At 40.5% G+C, this 20,064-nt stretch overlaps 2 protein-coding genes across 2 annotated transcripts; one reads left to right on the top strand and one right to left on the bottom strand.

Annotated features, from left to right (window-relative positions):
* The first annotated feature begins 771 nt into the window (after positions 1–771).
* On the top strand, positions 772–4,808 carry LOC148429577 (ATP synthase F(1) complex subunit alpha, mitochondrial-like). The gene is made up of 11 exons (XM_088427126.1): positions 772–911; positions 1,368–1,443; positions 1,652–1,821; positions 1,899–2,072; positions 2,160–2,326; positions 2,671–2,971; positions 3,047–3,271; positions 3,342–3,449; positions 3,919–4,063; positions 4,165–4,315; positions 4,396–4,808. The coding sequence occupies exons 1-11, from the start codon at positions 852–854 to the stop codon at positions 4,472–4,474; spliced, it is 1,656 nt and encodes a 551-aa protein (XP_088283252.1). The 5' UTR covers positions 772–851; the 3' UTR covers positions 4,475–4,808.
* A 4,453-nt stretch (positions 4,809–9,261) lies between these two features.
* On the bottom strand, positions 9,262–14,567 carry LOC148429578 (phospholipid phosphatase 1-like). The gene is made up of 6 exons (XM_088433127.1): positions 14,293–14,567; positions 13,113–13,264; positions 12,750–13,030; positions 12,242–12,299; positions 10,980–11,156; positions 9,262–10,765 (listed from the first exon to the last, which is right to left on the bottom strand). The coding sequence occupies exons 1-6, from the start codon at positions 14,348–14,350 to the stop codon at positions 10,640–10,642; spliced, it is 852 nt and encodes a 283-aa protein (XP_088289253.1). The 5' UTR covers positions 14,351–14,567; the 3' UTR covers positions 9,262–10,639.
* Between the last annotated feature and the right edge of the window lie 5,497 nt (positions 14,568–20,064).

A 20,064-nucleotide genomic window follows, 5' to 3' on the forward strand; every position in this document is an offset into this window, starting at 1 on the left:
CGGCTTTTGTTAATGTGTTTCCTAAAATGTAATTTTTTTTTTGGCTTTTGGTCATTTGTTTTCTGAAATGTACACTTATTTCTGCTTTTTTTCTGAAATGTAAAAGTATTTCATGTTTTGTTTATTTGTTTTGTGAAATCCAAATTTGCTTTGTCTTTTGTTAAGATGTTTTCTGATATATCACTTTGTTTCATCTTTTGTGAAAATATTTTCTGAAATGTAAATGTGTTTCATCTTTTGTTGAAATGTAAATTTGTTTTGTACATTGTTAAAATGTTTTCTGAAATGTATGTATTTTATGAAATGTAAAGGCATTTCAGGTTTTTAATTTGGTTTTCGAAATGTAAACTTGTTTCGTCTTTTGTAAAAATGTTTTGTGAAATACAAAATTGTTTTGCCTTTTGTCATAATGTTGTCTAAATGTATGTTTGTTTTGTCTTTTGTTAAAACGTTTTCTGGAATATAAATATATTTCATGAGGTGTTCAGTACGTTTTGCACTTGAGGGCCACCGTATATCCTTGCCTTTTCTGAACCTTAACAATAGCTTTTTAAAAAGCGTCTTGATTATTCGATTGATTTTGATTTTGTTGACGTAGCATCCTAAATATGTAACTAAAGACATTCCCTTTTTTGAGAGCGAGAAATTTATTTGGGGGGATGACCTCGATTATGGTGATATTACTTGCAGTACGCATGCTGCAGCGACAGAAGGCAGTATTGGTCCGAGTTTGTCTAATCGAGACGGAGTTTCCAGATACTCAGAAGAAGACCTCATTCAGCCATTACATTCTCCCTCAGTCAGGTCGAAGCCGCTAGTGGTGGAGGACAAGTCATTACCAAGCAAGCAAAATGTTATCCGTGCGAGTTGCAGCAGTGCTGGCCAGGACCCTGCCGAGAAGGGCCGGATTAGTAAGTGCTTCATTGGAGTAACCCACATCACTTCAATGTTATCCGATTGCTAGTTTTACTGTATGCGTAAACTTTGTACGTGCAAAGGGTAACGCTGAATAAATGTCAAGGCAGCAGGCCTCGCGCTACGTCGACGTCCACTTAATGCTTTCTAAAATGCCTCCCGATCGCATTTAGAAGTTGATGTCAGCCCCGTGCCTTTGCGGGGTGCAACTGCAATTGTGATGATAATGCCCTTGTAACAGCGGCTGTGCGCCGTGTCAATGTTAGCACGCGAGCTAACGTAGCTGCGTTAGCAACCCATTCAACCACGCTTTGAAGGTCAGCTAGCCAGACAGCCGCCTACAAGGCTGAAGCCGTCCTCGTTGAGCATGCAGGCTCTGCAACCGATTGCTGGAACGACACTAGCGCCATTTGCATTTGCATTAAAAAGAGTATGGCTCATTTTAATCTCAGGTGTCCAAGACTTTGCCAGCTGCCTGTATCGGGGTCAACCACCTCCACACACACCGACCATGGCTGCAGAAGACTGGTAAGGAATATAATAATGTATGACCAGAAAATAAAAGAATTATACGTTGTGAATGTTAGTGGTGACATCGGAAAAAATATAGTTTGGAAAAGCAAATAATTCTAATCACACAGTTGTAACTGGTGCATTGTTTTTGAACAAACACAAACATCAGTTATTGTGCATGCATAATTATTTTAATAAACAAGGATGGGTCTGTTTTAAAAAGGCACAGCTGAGGTGTCCTCAATCCTGGAAGAGAAGATCATGGGAGCAGACACCTCTGCTGACCTGGAGGAGACTGGCCGCGTGTTGTCCATTGGTGACGGTATTGCCAGGGTGTACGGTCTGAGGAATGTCCAGGCCGAAGAGATGGTGGAGTTCTCATCTGGACTCAAAGTATGCCTAAAAGCCGTACACCATAAAGCAGCTGTTGTCCACCTTTTCGTTCATACACTGCGGTTCTCCCCCACCAGGGAATGTCCCTGAACTTGGAGCCGGACAATGTGGGTGTGGTGGTGTTCGGTAACGACAAGCTCATCAAGGAGGGCGACATTGTGAAGAGGACCGGCGCCATCGTGGACGTCCCCGTTGGTGAGGAACTGCTCGGCCGTGTGGTGGACGCATTGGGAAATGCCATTGATGGCAAGGTAAATACTGTAAATCCATTAAATATTTAACCATGATGCGATACGCTATAGAGGTTGACCGTAAATTTGACTTTTCCTTTTCCACAGGGTCCACTGGGTTCCAAAACACGTAGGCGTGTGGGTCTGAAGGCCCCAGGTATCATCCCGCGTATTTCTGTGAGGGAGCCCATGCAGACTGGCATCAAGGCCGTGGACAGCCTGGTGCCTATTGGCAGAGGCCAGCGTGAGCTCATCATTGGTGACAGGCAGACTGGGTAAGTAGCCTTGAAATGAAAAGCTCATTCAAATACATTGCTCATCGTTTAGTATTTAAAAGTTTGATTGCAGACATTTAACACTTGGTATTTTAATAATAAAGTTCTGTCTTGAACAAGTAACCAAAGTTGGGAGAGTTTCAATGTATATGACCTGAGCTTTAGCCACTAAAGCCACAGCTTTGCCTTTTGAAAAGTCTGCTTAGTTAAATGCTAACCAACAATGCAATTGAAATGCCTTTCACGTGCTAACGTTTAGCTTTGACAGCCAATTGATAGCTTATGCCCTTCCCTAACTGCATGTTGAGAACAAAACGTGTTGACTATCTCCTCCACCCCCGCAGCAAAACCGCCATTGCCATCGACACCATCATCAACCAGAAACGCTTCAACGAGGGCACCGATGAGAAGAAGAAGCTGTACTGCATCTATGTGGCCATCGGCCAGAAGAGGTCCACTGTGGCCCAGCTGGTGAAGAGGTTGACTGACGCAGACGCCATGAAATACACGATCGTGGTGTCGGCCACCGCTTCTGACGCGGCCCCCCTGCAGTACCTGGCCCCATACTCGGGCTGCTCCATGGGCGAGTACTTCCGCGACAATGGCAAGCACGCTCTCATCATCTACGACGATCTGTCCAAACAGGTGAGCATATGATGAGACTGTAGTTGTGTGACTCCTTCAGAACAGTGGTTCACCAACTTTTGGGGTTTTCCTTAGGCCGTGGCCTACCGTCAGATGTCCCTGCTGCTGCGTCGTCCCCCAGGACGCGAGGCCTACCCCGGTGATGTCTTCTACCTGCACTCCCGTCTGCTGGAGAGAGCCGCCAAGATGAATGACAACTTTGGCGGTGGCTCCCTCACCGCTCTGCCCGTCATCGAGACCCAAGCCGGCGACGTGTCTGCCTACATCCCAACAAACGTCATCTCCATCACTGATGGACAAGTATGTTTTGGTGACTTCAAGTTGGCTTTTGCAGGTCCAGGTGTTGACTTTCATTCCTCTTCTGCTGTAGATCTTCTTAGAGACGGAGCTGTTCTACAAGGGTATCAGGCCTGCAATTAATGTGGGCCTCTCTGTGTCCCGTGTGGGTTCTGCTGCCCAGACCAGAGCCATGAAGCAGGTTAGTAAGCACTGTAATAATTTGATGAAAAAATGTGGATCCTATTTAAGTAGTAAGAGTAATAGTTTTATTGTTTTGGTTTTTTTGTCTTCAAGATTTTAAAATCTGAATAATTAAAAAAAAAAAAAAAAAAAGCAATTAAACCCCTCACCTTAAAAAACCCCACAAAATTTTGCCTAAATTCAAATCACCATTCAAAAAAAGTTTCAGTATTTCTACTGCCTCAGATGTATTGAAATTATTTATGCTTAGGCTAGCCGCTATCTTATTTGGAATTTCCTCAAATGAAATATTTTTTAGTGAAATTATACAGCTAATAAATTGCTGCAAATAATAAATGCATGGCAGGCTGTGCATTGATGACACAACCATTAGAGGTGATGTGTTTTGTTTTATGGATTTTAGTGGCATTTGAATTTAAAGCTGATTATATGGTACACAGTCATAGACTTTTTTTATTGATTTGTAGGTTGCCGGTACCATGAAGCTGGAGCTTGCTCAATACCGTGAGGTGGCTGCTTTTGCTCAGTTCGGTTCCGATCTGGACGCCGCCACCCAGCAGCTCCTCAACAGGGGTGTTAGGCTAACGGAGCTGCTCAAGCAGGGACAGTACTGTGAGTGTTGGCCAAATGACTCCCCCTGTTTTGGCTTTTTAATTTTTTTTTTAGGGAGCTCAATTGGACCTCTAATATCTCTCCTTCCATTCTTCCTCCAGCACCCATGGCCATTGAGGAGCAGGTGACAGTCATTTATGCTGGCGTCAGGGGGCACTTGGACAAAATGGAGCCCAGCAAAATCACAAAGTTTGAGAAGGCTTTCCTGCAGCACATTCTCAGCCAGCACCAAGACCTGCTTGCTGCTATCAAGTAAGAGCCCGTTTCCCCCCCCCCAGTTGAGCATATTTTATTTAGAATTTGGCATTTACAAAACCCCTTTTGCTTTTCAGGGCCGATGGCAAGATTTCAGAGGCATCTGATGCCAAACTGAAGCAGATTGTTCTGAATTTTCTGTCCAGTTTTGAGTAAGCCAGTCTAGCACTTGAGTTGATCTTAAGTACCCTCTACCATTATGTATGTGAACACGCTGAACACCAAAACCTCCATGTACAGATTTGTCTCAATAAAACTTTCTGACCCTCCCAAACGGTAAACATATTCTGATTTGATTAGACGAAATCTAGAATACACGTGGATCATTTCAGTACGCTAGTGATAAGTCCTGCTGTTCACTGTATTAATCGAGGGGGCGCAAGTGTCAGGTTGTGTTTGGTTCCTTTTGCTGTTTAAAGTATGTAAGGACCCATGTCAGGATGGAGTCAAGGGTTTAATATGATGAGAATAAATTGTGTAACAAATTCAAGTGGCATTGTGTTGTCTCTTGAGCACACGAAGGAACCCTTGAGAGCCTTATCTCCCAGATTTATATTTATATATATTTATTATATATTTATATATATACTTACGTGTTATTCCTTAGTGCGAAACGTGCTTGTTAATTTTTTCATCTTGGCATAATGCCCAGCAGGTAGCAGCACACCTACAACTAATGCTAATGAATAACGCTCACTCCACAATTTAGAATTTACGTATTTTTAAAGGCAGGTAAGATTATTGCACATTGACCACATATTTAGGAACACATGCGCAAAAGTTGGTATTTCAGTGGAGTTGGAAGTAGGTCTGAGATGCACTTCAGTTTTACACCATACAACTGTAATACAAAACCATCTATCCAGTTTCTTAGCTTCATATGCTCACTAGGGTTGCAGGTGCGCTGGTGCCTATCCCAGTAGTCTTTGGGCAGTACGCGGGGGGCACCCTGAGCTGGTTACCACTCACTAGCCAATCGCAGGGCACACAGATAAGCAACCATGCATATTCACAAACATACAAAAATAACAGTATCTGGAGAAAACCCATGTGGGCATGGGGGAAACATGAAAACTCCACAATAAAAAGTGAATTTATTACCCGTTTGGCTCCATGAATGAAAGGGAAGTTTCCTCTTTAAGGTAGGTCAATCACAATTAACTCTCCCAGGAAAGTTTATTTCAGCAGTTCACTTTTAAGTATGGCTTACTGACTATATAATATAATAAACTCCGGAAAATACTTTTTAGAAGGACATTTCCAACCAAATTTCTGTGATGTATTTTTTCTTCTTTAATTAAAATTTGAGGGACATAGCGAATTGTCCTTAAGGTGTGATTGGGTGCAGGAATGGTTGTTGGTCTCCATGTGCCCTGAATTGGCTGGCTACCAAGTCAGCGTGTCCCGTCGCTTATTTACCAAAGCCAGCCGGGATAGGCACCAGCAAGCCTGTGACCTTTGTGAGGATAAGCGGATTTAGAAAATGGATGGTTAGAATTACAATTTCAGATGAATTGGGGGGTTTCATTAGCTTTGAGTTAAAAAATAAAAAACATGAACACTTCAGTCAGGTAGATTGAGTGCTATTGAGATGCATGTATGCCTGGCAGGAATGAAGTGGGTCATGTGGCAGTGACAAGCTGCTGTGACAGTGCTGTCATGAGGAACAAAACTGTGACACCCGGCGAGATCCCCAAGCAGCAGCAGCGCATGACCACACAAAGATGCTTCATCCACGTGCTGAATGAGTTGTCTCACTACGGGGTTTGTATGTAAGCACGCTCTTTCTGGGGGGACGTAAAAGAATGACTGCAAATGGTGTGTCAAAGCATCCTCTTTGACAGAAAAGTCAAATAACCTAAAAAAAAGATCCCCTCTCATCTGTGTGATGTACGTACACTCGGGGATGATAAAGAGCTAAAAAAAATGGCTACATTGTGGCTGTCAATTCAAATTGTAAGAAAAAAGAATTCTCTGCTTTATCTTCCCTTGTTGTTCTCGTCTTTATCAGACAGCAGTAAGAGTTAAAAACGTTAAAATTAAAAAGTAAAATAAACTTTAAAATCTTAAAATTTCCAAGAGGTTCTAACCTGTTTCGGCATTTGCTTTATCTTGTTCTGGGAGACGTGCATGCACTCAACATCGTGGCACTCTTAAAAAGCCACACCGGGCCAATGCTTTCCTTGACATGGTGGCTGTGAGGTTGGGCTTTTACAAAACAAATTTCCAGCCACCCATCCAAAACAGTTTACACACCCTGTAAAGTTTACACCATGTGTACACTGTTTTAAAGCATTCATTTATACTTTTTTTTTTAATTTTACTTTCATGTACAGAGCATTTTAAATGAATATTTTTAAATATTTTTATTTGATTGTAGCTTCCGATAAAATACACTATAATATACTATATATAGTATACAATAGTGTACTATACTGTTCTTAATAATATACTAACATACGACAGTCTAGGCTACAAAAAAAAAAAAACGTTGGTCAGTATTGTGGTACAAGAAATGGAAGTGAAATTTCAGAGAGAACATTTTGGGCGAGGATTTGTCGACTGGCATGAAATTTGGATCCTTGTTCGGTGAACAAGTGGGTTTCACTTCAATATCGCGTCCTTTCTTTTGTACTACATACTTTTTTATGCTTGTATGCTTGCTCCTTCCTGCCAAAAGCCACACACTTCACGGTAACAGCGAAAACCATTGTCAGTTGTTGTGTCCAACTGTAAAACCTCCTTTAAATTGACGATTGCACAATTCTTATTCTAGTCACCTGGTGACACTATGACTCAGCAAACACCTCTTTGTTTCGTCTGTCAGGTATTTTCAAAACTGTTTTATTTGATTCCAGTTTTAATATGGTGCATAAGCCTTCCTGTCCTTGTTAACTGTAAAGTGGTGATGCAAACATTCAGTTTCTTAGGCATGCATTTACTTCATTGATTGCCTAACCATTTTTCACAATAACCATCTTCCAGTGGCTTAATTTGCTGCATAGCTTAGAGTTGACTCTCTTGGTGACGCAATATTCTATCCCGTTGACTAAAAAGTCCACCTCAGGCTACATGTTGATCCCCCACTGAAAATAAACTCACTGATTCATTCTCATGAGAGCATAGGCTTTCAAAGTGGTTTCTGTGGTTTGATCGACTCAGGTGAACCCCTTTAGAAGCTATTGTTGCAGGTTTGCTTTTCAAAGATAAGCTAGTTTCAGTGCGAGTCAGAGAGATATGCTCACGGGACACTTCATTAAGTACATTTGAGTGGTAAATATCCTGCCTGAAATACAATAGTGAACACATTTTTCGATAAGAGGCATCAACCATTCCCTAATAGGTGAGGGAGGCCTACAGTTCAGTAGTTGTTGCAGCTTTTGGCTGACGTTATTATGTCAGGAAGGTTTTACTTATGCGTTTCTTTCTTTTTTTTTTTTTTTTTTAATTGATTAGACCGGTGTGATGGTACTCAAACTTTTGTGACATTCAGTGACAATTACCTCTGTTTTACTTCCAACTCTATACAGGAATTCTGCGAGGCAGTCGGACTTATCAGTCTACCACCATGCTGCCTTGTGCTTTACAAGTTAACAAAAAAAAAAAAGAACATTCAAAGGTACATTTTATGTTTGCTTTGGTTGTATCTAATAGTTTGTAATTATTTCATTAGGATCTCAAACATCAAAGTGGGTTATCAATGTTAAAAAATTATTTAAACAAGGCCACAATTTCATCCAAAAAAGTAAAAGAAAATGTTTATTTTATTTTTAAAAGTTGTATTTCTGACGTATTCAACAGCATCATTGGGGTGGGGAACCTATGGCCTGTGGGCCAGTCACAGACTTGCAGGAATGTTTGTTCTGGCTTGACTGATTATTTTTATTATGACTTGCTTATTATTTACAGAAATAATAAAACATAAGAAAAACTGCAATTAAAATTAAAAAAAGCAAATAAATGTAATTTGATTACATCATAATTAACATGATCAGAATATCAATCCATGCATTTTGTATGCCGCATCACCGACACCGACAAGACGAACAATTATTTACAATCACACCTAAGTTATGTTTTCTGGAATTCCGTACGGTCCTCAGATGACTAAAAACTGACAAAGGTTGCCCACCCCTGATTTAGGCATCTTTATGATACAAGGTTGAATAAATTGAAAAGACATACACGTATGCACACACACATTTGACAGCAGGCATTGGCCACAATGAAAGGCAATATAAAAATGAATAGAAAATATACTGTATGAATACTGTATCTGAGTTATGTCTACCGATGATGTAAACATATTGTGGAAAACGTCTATTTTTTAATATTTTTTTGCCAATGTCTGTCTCCAGCGCCTGCCCACCCATCAAGTGTGAAATTATTGCAATATTGTTCAGTTAGTCAGTGGTGGCTTTGCACAAGGTAAGCTGAGCTGCAAAAAGTGTCTTTAGATGCATCAACTAGCTTCATCTAACAGATTTTGCTTTTGAAAAGGTGTGTTGCATCGGACTAGATGTTGAGATCCCTTGGTACAAATATGGAAAAGGCACCGATGAGTCGCTGTGGACTTCAAGTGAATGATGGTTCAGGTTATCGAGTACCTTCACAGGTACACTCCCTAAATGATGTCAGCTCATTTGAAAGCCCAAGCCGGATCTTTTCTCTTCAGCCTTCCCAGCAGCGCTGGAGAGGGCCTTGACTGCCTGCCTTGGGCCTTTCCTCGCATTCCTATTTCCCTGAGTAGCCTGGATGTTGAGGTGGCTATGAAGCCTCTGCAGCCTACTTCCACTGGGCGCATCTTAGTTTGTCAATGACAAGGTGGAGCAAGCTGACTGAGCGAGTGGCACGTCTGGTGATGTGTACATGGGTTGAAACGCTTTCCTTCTCTGGGAAGACACTGCCCCCCCCCCCCCCCCCCCCCCCCCCCCCAAAAAAAAAAAAAAAAAAAAATCGGCAAGATGAAAAACTTGGTGTATAAAATAAGCGATTGTTGGTTTGGTATTTTTCGATTTTGTTTTTCGCGAAAGCAAGTCCCAGACATGTTATTAAGATTCCCAGCAACGTTTTATGATGACTAAAGAAAAGCATTACACGTTAGTCATAAAAAGTTAGTCAGCTTTCAAGTGAAATTTCAGTTTGAACCTAAAATACAGTCTAACCTTTGCAAACGGTCTTGACTTGACCTTTGATATTTTGAAATAAATACGAGTCGATATTTCAGCCCTTTCAGTAAAACTCGCTTTTTCTACATTTTCCTCAATGGAGCTTATAAAAATGAACTGTAGTCCTTTTAGCTGTTAAACTTTGCCTGTATTCTTGATCATTTACCATTGTGTTTAAATGCCAAAAGTGTGTTTCATGAATTCTGGTGCGCATGTTTGCCTACATACTGTATGACATATTTAGGCAAGTATGCTAGCTAACAATATTGGCAAGCCTTGTGTGAAGGTGGTTTGTTGTAGAATAACTTATTGTAACAACTTAGTTGTGTTGTGGCAACTCAGTTGTGAATGTACCATAAGTGAATGGATTCACTGGCTGCCCAGTTAAAATGGATTTTTAACTAATGTCAATGGCATGAATATACTTATTCACAGCCAGCCCAGTAAAAAATACATCTTTGATGCTCATAGCTGTCTATGGCAGTGACTGAGTTAATGATAGTGTATTGTACATGCTAGATGCATTATGTTGATGTTTTATTATCATCACCAACCATATTGAATATTTGTTTACCTTACACAACTAGAAAGCTAATTTTTGAGAGGGTATTCATGGACTTTGAGGATTCTATTTGAAGCTCTGGGCTCAGTACATTTCCCTTGTATTGGTTCATGCATGGATCAAACACCTGCTGTGAATTTTGTTGTTCATCTTTCTTAGAACACCAAGTGGTGCACAGCCTTTTGAAACTGTTGGACATGTGTGCTCCTGTACAGGTTATAGCGTATATTAGGTTCATACCTAAATTCCTCCCCAAAAACAAAAATATCTAACTTTTTTATGAATGGTGCACATAGGTCTCCTTTAAGGACAGTGGAGGTTTTTACAAGTGCCAGACTCTCACTTACAAGCCTGCTTGCAGCGAGCACACAAGACTGCCATTATATTTGCAGCAAATGGAATTTCATTCCTCCGTGAGACACATCGTGTATCCACGCAGCGCACACTGTTGTAAAAAGTCCCTCCTGCGAGGCAGCGTGCTCACATCAAGCCGAAAATCTTTTTGTATCTCAGTAAAGTGCATGTGCTGCCCACCCAACCCTTCAATCGCTCCTCCCGCTGGAGGGATTCTTTGAGGGCAGGTGGGTTGGTTCAGTCAGTACTGCCATAGTGGTTGGAGTTGGATGGGCTGTCATGTAAACTGGTTTGCTGGCTTCCTTCCTCCTGGGACACGCCCGTCTCAAGGGGTTGCTGGAAGAAGTTGGACACGCAGAACACCTGCAAGATGGCATGTGTTATTCCAAACATAACAGCAAAAGTCTCAATAGTACTCACACTCTCAACCAAAGTATACTGTATGTTACATATACAGTACTTGTGTTATAAAAAAAAGTCTAGGGTACATATTCAACTCATGTACTTGCGGTAAGTAGAAAAGCACAGACTGCGGTAATATAGAACAAAAGAAAAACGCTAAAGGGGCAGAACTCACGGTGAAGTAGGCCACGACGCCGCCCTGCAGAAGGCCAGCGAGCACGTCGGTCCAGTGATGCTTGTAGTCGGACACGCGGGACAGACCCACATAGATGGCGGTGGCGAGGAGGAAAAACTGGGCGGTGGGCCGAAGCAGCCGAGCCCACTTGGCCTTCAGCCTGGCGTGGATGTACAGCTGCAGGCGGCAGAAAAACATTTCATTGTTTTCAATGACACACTGTATACTATCAACTTCATTTATAGCGGTGCCTCGATTTTCAAGCTTTATCCATTCTGTGACCATTTTCATGACACCATAAAATGCTAATAAAGTTTATAATGTAATGAAAATGCAGTAAACCAGACAATTGTGTTGTATAAAAAAAAACAATAGGCCAACAATCACCTAATTAGGCAAATACAGTATTCTTGCTTATTGTCATTTTAAGTTTCAATTAGTTATTTTAATATATTCAACTGCAAGGACAACTACTAGTATTACTCAGGTTCTTGTTTAAATTCACAAACGAAACAACAATTTATTGAGATGACAGATGCATTGCTCAGCAACGGGTTTGACTCAATTTCAAATACTATGGGTGCGTTAGTTCACCCTGATCTTTCAGGGTTACACAATAGCACAATGGCATGCAGCTTTTTGATGAGCTCAGGTAACAATAGCCTTTAAAAATTTCGATTTCGGTTCTAAAACAATAACCCTGAACCTAACCCGCCCTAAGACACAGCCACAAATTTGACTACTTTGCTATATGTTGTATGCTATATGCATATTACAGATCAGATTGTTAGCTTTTTGTTAGTTGCATTAAAAATAGCACCTGACAAAAGGGTGTGATGAAAATCCACGCAGTGTGTTGCAATTTTGCTGTATTTTGGCTACCCTATTTAGTATTCTACCTGTTATACGAGGGCATTAGAATTTCAGTATGTCCATTTAGGCATGAGGCGCTAACAAATTGACATTAGTGAAGTCATAAAGACTATTGGAATGGTCAATGTTAGAATGAATGAATTTGCTGGGCAACATTATTTGTGGCTACAGTCTAATTAATAAAATAGTTGGTGGCAAGTAATGCTTTCAAAAGAACCACATAACAGAGAAAGGATGTAGAGCCTTGCCAGGAACAGGACGTCTGGCAGATGCATACTTAGAAAATTGGTCTAACACACAACTCGCTCCAAAATGCCAACCATTATTAAATACAGTTATATTGAATCATAGGCAAGGGTTATTTTGTTAAAAAAAAAAAGCATACTTACAACAAGAAACAGCATGCAGTACATGGAGAATGAGGAATGACCAGAGTAAAACGACAGCCTGCAATTGACAAAAGTGACATAAACAAAATGCGTCATACGTAATAATGAAAAAAGTATACACACACACACACAAATTGTGATTTTAACACACAACAGTTATGGGGTATTTTCTGAGAATATTTGTTTTTTTTAATTTATTTATTTTTAAATGTAAATTGTTGTTCACATATACAGTATAGCGCTTTTCTACCTTAAGTACTCAAAGCGCTTCACATTGGCAACTCATTTACTGTAACTAAAATTGACGCAGCATCAGGAGCAAGTGGGCATTCAGTGCCTTGCTCAAAGACACTTTGTAATAGTCACAACGGTCAAGAAATCGAACCCACAAACACTTGGTAGGGAGACCACTCTACCACTGAGCCATGGCAACTCATTTTTACTAGTTATTGTGCTTCAAAACCTACCACGTGGGCATAGGAATGAGACAGTTTTGTAATGTTTGTACCTGGCTTCATCCACCAGGAACTGATCCCCGGTGCAGGTGAAGTTCTCCACATAACTTCCGGCTTTGCAGTTGATGCGATCCCACCGCGGATTGCACACAGCCAGGAAGTGCGGCCGCAGACGCCCCACAGAGTACTTGGCGATGTCTGTCAGCGACTGGCTGGCCGCCGCACCAAACAAGTAGCAGCCCACAGCCTTGTAGATACATGCTGCGTATTTATGACCAAGTGTCTTGCTCTTGATGCGAGACAGGTAGACGGAAAGACACTCACCACAGATTATCTAGAGAGGAAGAAAGAGAAAGGGCGGCGATGAATGCCGCTAATGGATGACATCATGACATTGCAGATTTTTACGTGCTTACAATAATGAGCGTGAAGGGAATCATGACCCCCCCAAGGAGCTGGTAGGAAATGGTGTCCTCTCTTAGGGGGAAGCGGATAGACTCGTCGTCGCAGAAGAAGCCTCGTTTGAACGGGCTGTGCTGAGGAGTGAGAATAAAGAAGGGCAGACCCACTGGTGGCGGACAAGGGGAAACACAAACATGGATAGTAAATCACTTTTACATAATTTCAGGATTACTCAAAATGAACCATGCACCTGCCATTTGTTGGCATGCACTGATCATTTTTCAGTGGTCTCGGAATTTTACACTGCAGTGTACGCTGTACAGTATAGGTACAGTTGATCATGTAACTTGTCTATTGTACAAAAGAGCATTTTCCATGGCAATGGTAAACATAAGTAGAATACAGAATTTAAAAAAGTGACGAAAGGGGTGAATATGTCTGACTGTACTTAAATGACGTAACAACTGTTTTAGTAGGCTTCCAAAAAAAAAAATGAGATTCAATAATACTGCAATACAATCCTTTGAGTGTGACTGGAGAATAATCCAATCTTTTATTTTGAGATTACTCTATTGAATTATACCTCATTTCTACTGGGTTGTCCATCGTTAAGAGACACTTCACTGTGACGCAGAGAAGTAGGGAAGGGAGTTTAGTACCGTAACTGTATTGCTAAAAGACTTTTTTTTTAAACCGCACAAGGACTCAGACGGTGACGCATCAAATTCTGCGTGAATCGCGTGGTTGTAATTTAGCGCAAAACACCTGAAGACAGACTGGAAATCTCGACATGACCAAACATCAAAGTACACCACTACATACCAATGTGGGAAATAACACCAATTACTCACATGGAACAAAACTGACTGTTGTGGATGCAGAAGGCACTTTGCATAGTCAGTGTGTCCATTCTGTTGGTGCTGCAGGTTTCTTATGATTACAAAGCAAATACAGTAGTGGACTAAAAATACAACTCTGGCCTGGAAAACTCACACTCAGGCACACTCAGGGTAGAACTTTTCCATCTCCCTGTCGGCAATTCCCCACAGAAAGCTTCTTAGAGGGTATTCACATCCAATAAATATCAATACATTGGATTAGAGACACTTTGGGGAACTAATATTTTGCTTGACCGTTTTGCTGTGTAAATAGAAATAGAAGTAAAAGGTAGATCACAATCAAAATTTTACATACCGAGTACGAGACAAGCAATGTCCAACATGATGTATGGAATCCCAGAAACTTCAAACATGTTGTCTTCTTGTTGTTATATACACAATATATTAAAAATATATATAAAATTCGATTTTAAAAAATCCTTTCGCACCGATTGTCTTATTCTATAAACCCCATAAATTCATGGTGCAACCCGACAAAAGTGAGGGGCTTTTTCTTAGACAGCTTCACATGCGTCAACGTAGTCGCGGAGCATATCACCACTGTAGAGTTTGAGGAAATTTTACCGGTGTGCTCCAGAAACCAGCCCCCAGTTACCGTTGTGATTAATGTTACCTCCGCGTTCTGCTGGGAAATAAGAAACTTTAGCGGCGGGTGGTCTCAACACGTGTCGTTGAAGGAAGAAAATAATTCGTATATTGGATATTCTAGATTCAATACCTGAGAAAACACACTGCAGTTATAAATTACCGCTGTACATCCAAACCAAACGATAACATCGAACGATTAGAATGAGAAAATAAATTGGTTTAATTTATGTTAACCGAGGTTTATTGAAGGCATCACAGAACGGGGAAGTGGGAAGGAGTAGCCAATCATGTGTGAGTCCTGCCCTCGAACGATGGCGACGAGACCCCGCCCTCTTCGCCTGTCAGTCATTCTGAGCTACTGTAATGAGGTTACCGAGTAACATGCTGTTATTAGAAAACATGCAAACGCTGCACTTTGTTTAATTAGATTTCACCCTGAGGGAATTCCATGCGTGTCTCCCACTGTCTTCTACTGAACAGTGTCTGTCAAATAAAAAACGTGATTAAAATCACAATGACAAGAAATACTAGTTCCTGTATAAAAAAAAAACAAACTCATCCCCTCCATACATAGTAAACAATTAACTGTCAAACTAGTATAACAGAATTTACATTTTTTTCATTTGAAACAACCACATAGTTTGAGCTTTTTTTGAAAGAAACATGGCCAACAGGCCCATTCATCATTTCAGTGTCTCGGGCGGTCGTATCACCCTTTAAGCAAATGCATACAAAATAGAATGATACAAGTAGACAATGACAAAACTCTCTGAAAACGGACTAATATTACTGTCTCTTTGTAGCTGCATTTCTATTTTATTCCACCCAAAGGTGGTCAAAGAATGCTCACCAGGGGGAATAGCACAATGTCCATTGTACTGAAGCAAAAATTAATTAATTAAATAAATGAGGTAAAACATGTTTTGTAATGAACATTTTATTGAATGATGTTTTTAGTGAATGCTAGAACAGCATTACAGAGTGTTATTTATCCTAATGACTTGTGGGTTTTTTTGTATAATGAGTTGAAAATGATTGATTCCGGCAAGACAATACATTGTGTGCAGTGGTGGACGTAACTAGGTGCATTCCTAGAAGAATTACGTATTTTTTTGAACAGCCTGTCTACGACAACCAAAATCAACAACTGTTCCTCCTTAACCACCCTGTCCGAAGGTGCGCCCCAGGGATCAGTGCTTGGTCCCCTCATTCATCCTCTTCTCCATCCCTTTTGGTCAAATCATCACATTCCCCAAATCCATTGTTACAATGATTAAATCTCATGCTCCTCTACCCACTGGATCCTGTCAAACTGTCTGTGAAATCAAATCCTGGATGCAAGCAAACTTCCTACAACTCAACTGGGACAAAAATCATACTTGGTCCAAACACCCACTTATACACGATGACTTCCACCTCAGGAACAACTTCATTTTTACACCCCACCCATCTTGCCACAATATTGTCATCTTCAACAGAAACCTATCCTTCAAAATGATAGCCACATCTTCCAACTAGCTTTTTCTCTTCTGAAAAGTTGCACCTCCATCCTCTTTAGTTGCCAAAACTCAGAATCACATCTTCATTCTTTCCTGGCTGTCATGACCTTGCAAAAGCACACGCCAAAAACAAATGGGTCTAAAATAACCCAAGAAAGGTAAAAAAAAGGACTGACCCAATACTGGACTTAATTTGAGCCAACTTTCTACAGCCTAGGTGTCTAGGTTGTCTTGCACAAACCAAAATAATCCAGAAAGGTGGGTCAAATTGACCCAAATATTGGGTTGACCCTTTTTGACCCATAATTGGTTTATTTCTAACCCAACTGTTTTTGGTTTTGTATCATGAACGGCACAACCTCCATTCTCACCAATAAATACCTACTCATGAAGAGATCCCTCTTCCTCGTGAACGCAACATCCATCCTATAGAATCTCCCCTGACACGCCATTCCCTAATGTATTGAATTAAAACCCGACTTCTCTCCATGAATCTCCAAATCTCCATAAACCACACAACTTTGGGGGACGGCCTTTTCTCCGGAATTCTATGCCATAAAAACATATGAGACTATGCCAACTTTCTATCATTAGGGCCCGAGCAGCTACCGCTGCGAGAGCCCTCTTGTTTTTCTCCAGATTATTATTATTATTATTATTATTATTATTATTATTTACTGTGCAGCGCTTTTCCATTTTTGAGGGCCTAAACATGCACGAAAAGTCACCAAAATTTGCACATTTGTCGGGCCCGGTGAAAAATTGGATATTTTTGTGTTTCCCAAAACAATGCAAAAAAAATGGCTCTGCAGCGCCACCTAAGGTCCAAAAAGTGCACCTGGTCCCGGCCCGTTTGACCTAGAGCTACGAAAATTTTTAGGCATATGTAGGACCTAGAGACCTACAAAAAAGTCAGCGTGAGCCATGTGCTCAGATGTACAGAAAAAGAGTTATGAATTTTTGAATGTGCATTTTTGGCCCATTTTTGCACGTTTGCAGGTCCCAAACTGCTCCTTGTTTCTCCTAAATGCTTTACTCAATCGCCTTCAAATTTGCTGTGGTCCATATTCACACATAGGGGCACAAGTGGGCAAAATTTGGTGCAGATCCGCTGACATATATGATAGGGGCGTGGCTTCAAATTATGTGTTCAATTTTTCCTTCGCCAAGAGGGACAAAAACCTTAATAACTTTGATGTACTAGCTTAAAAAAATCTAAAACTTCATAGACACATGGAAACTTATGTCTTTAACACCTTTAAAAAAAGTTTTTTTAAATACCTACTAGCGCCGCCTAGTGGTTGATTAAAATGTCATTTTTTACAGTTTCATGTATTGTGCTCAGTCTGTTTGAGTAAAACAAGTGAAACTTGGTCAGAATATCATTAAGACATGGAATATTAAGATTTTAAAATTTTATGACTTTTCGACAATGGGCGTGGTCTGCACGCCACCTCAAAGTCAGATGACTCGCCAAAACGAAAAAAGTGGCTGTAATTGGCCCCAAAATGGCCTTATGAGTGGAAAATAGCTTCTTACTCCCGGCCCATTTGACCTAGAGCTACAAAAATTTGTAGCCTTATGTAGGACCTCGAGCCCTACAAAAAAGTCAGCGCGAGCCATGTGCTCAGATGTACAGAAAGAGAGTTATGAATTTTTGAATGTGCACTTTTGGCCCATTTCTGCTCATTTGCAGGTCCCGAACTGCTCCTTTTTTCTCCCAAACGCTTGACCTGATCGACTTCAAATTTGCTGTGATGTTTGATCTGACTGTGAGGCACAATTGTTCAAATTTTTGTGATGATCCGCAATCAAATCTGTTGGGGGCGGGGCTTCATATTATGCCTTTGATGATTACTTTGCCACATGTGAAACAAACCTTTATAACTCAGCTTTACAAGCTTAGAAAAATCTGAAACTTCACATACACATGAAGACTTAAGCCCTTAACACAAGTGTTTAAAAAAATCTTCAATTGCTTATAAGGCCATCTAGTGGCAAACAAAAATGTCAGTCTGATGTCTCGCCAAAACGAACAAAGTTGCTGTGTTTGGTCCCAGATGGTCTTATCTTTTCTAAACTTCATATATTTGATGGGTTTCCAATGCGGAATACACCTATCAACGTATTTTTTGTTATAGTGCGAGCGCCACCTAGTGGCAGCCAAAAATATAGCATTTTTTAAACGTTTTTATGTGTTTAGCTGAGCCCTTTGATGTAATATCACTGAAATTAAGTCTGCAAAGCCTCTAGACAGCCCTGCTGACCTCCACCAAATTTTACGAAGTTTCGATAATGGGCGTGGTCTCTACAACCATTTTCATTCCGAAGCTTTATCTGTCCAGTAAAAGTTGCTGTAATTTGACCCAGATGATCTGATCTTCTCACAATTTCACACATTGGATGAAAATATTCTCCTGAACATATCTACAAAAATATATTCCAGTTTAAAGCTAGCGCCACCTAGTGGCTGCAAAAAATGTCATTAGTCGAAAGATTACAGTCAATCCTGTTTGGTTTGACCTACAGCTATGAAACTTTGTAGGCAAATGAAGGACTGTAAGACCTACAAAAAAGTCAATAGAAGTGATGTGCTAGGATGTACAGAAAAATTGTTATGAATTTTTTTAATGTGCAGTTTTGTCCCATTCTTAGACATTAGCTGGTCTCAAACTAGTGCCTTTTTCTCTTAAACGATTCACCCCATTACCTTCAACTTTGGCATTAATCATTATGCAACTGAGGGGCACACATAGTTTAAATATCGTGAAGATCTCTTGACAGAAAAGATGGGGGCGGAGCTTCAAATTATGTTTCATACTTCCTTCGCCAAGAGTGACAAAAATATTAATAACTCAGCTATGACAGCTTCAAACCATCTGAAACTTTCCTGGGACTTTAAAAGTCATGCAATAATACAGCTATGTGATAAACTTTCAAATCATTTACAGCGCCACCCAGTGGCTGACAAAAATCTCATTATTTATACTTTTATGTACTGTGAAATGCCTGTTTGACTAAATGAACTCAAAAATGGTCAGAAAAGCTATGACACATTGGAACATTAAGGTTCTCAACTTTTATGACTTTTCAATAAAGGGCGTGGCCTCTATGCCAACTCAAAATCCGATGTCTCGCCAAAACGGTAAAAGTTGCTGTAATTGGAACTAGATGATCTGATATTTTTTAAAACTTCGTATATGGGATGGGAGTCCAATGTGAAACACACCTACAAGCCTATTTTTTATCATAGTACGAGCGCCACCTAGTGGCAGCAAAAAAAAATAGCAAATCCTTAATGTTTTTATGTACTCTGCTGAGCCCCTTAAAGTGATATCCTTAAAATGTTTTCTGCAAAGCCAGTGGCCATGCCTTATGCCCCCCACATATGAGTACAATGTCTCGACAGTGGGTGTGGCCTATATGGCATTGAAAGTCACAAAATTGGAACAATAAAAGCTGCAGTAACTCCACCCACATTGTCCCACCTTGTCTAAATTTTACATATTTGGTAATAGTCCTGCACTGAAGGGATCTACAACTAATTTTTCATCATTCATAGTCCTTGTTCATACCCCGACCTGTTCATACCCCAACGTGCACAGGTCTGCGAGGGCCCTTTATAGCTGCTTGCAGCTCTAGTTTAAATTGTTCCTCAAAACACACCAGCACAACTCTGCTTTCATCACCGAATGTTGTATGGTGGTCCCACAATAAAGAGCACTGGTATGTCAGAAAAATTAAAAATAATCATAAGGGCTTCTAGATGTTTAATGTCAACAACTGATATTATAACATGAATGGCTCAGCCAACACATTCGTCCAATGTAACATCACTCCGTTTATTTATCCTCTGAGAGAAGCTGTGTGAACTTAACTAGCGGTTCTCAAATGATGGTATGAGTTCACCCAGGAGTACGTGATGGCATTTCAGGAATTGCGTAAGATATTTGCAGGATTTCTGCAGGTACTAGAATATG

Source organism: Hippichthys cyanospilos, chromosome 1 (genome assembly GCF_059441005.1).
Source record: "Hippichthys cyanospilos isolate Australia breed blue-spotted pipefish chromosome 1, RoL_Hcya_1.0, whole genome shotgun sequence".
Taxonomy (NCBI): Eukaryota; Metazoa; Chordata; class Actinopteri; order Syngnathiformes; family Syngnathidae; genus Hippichthys; species Hippichthys cyanospilos.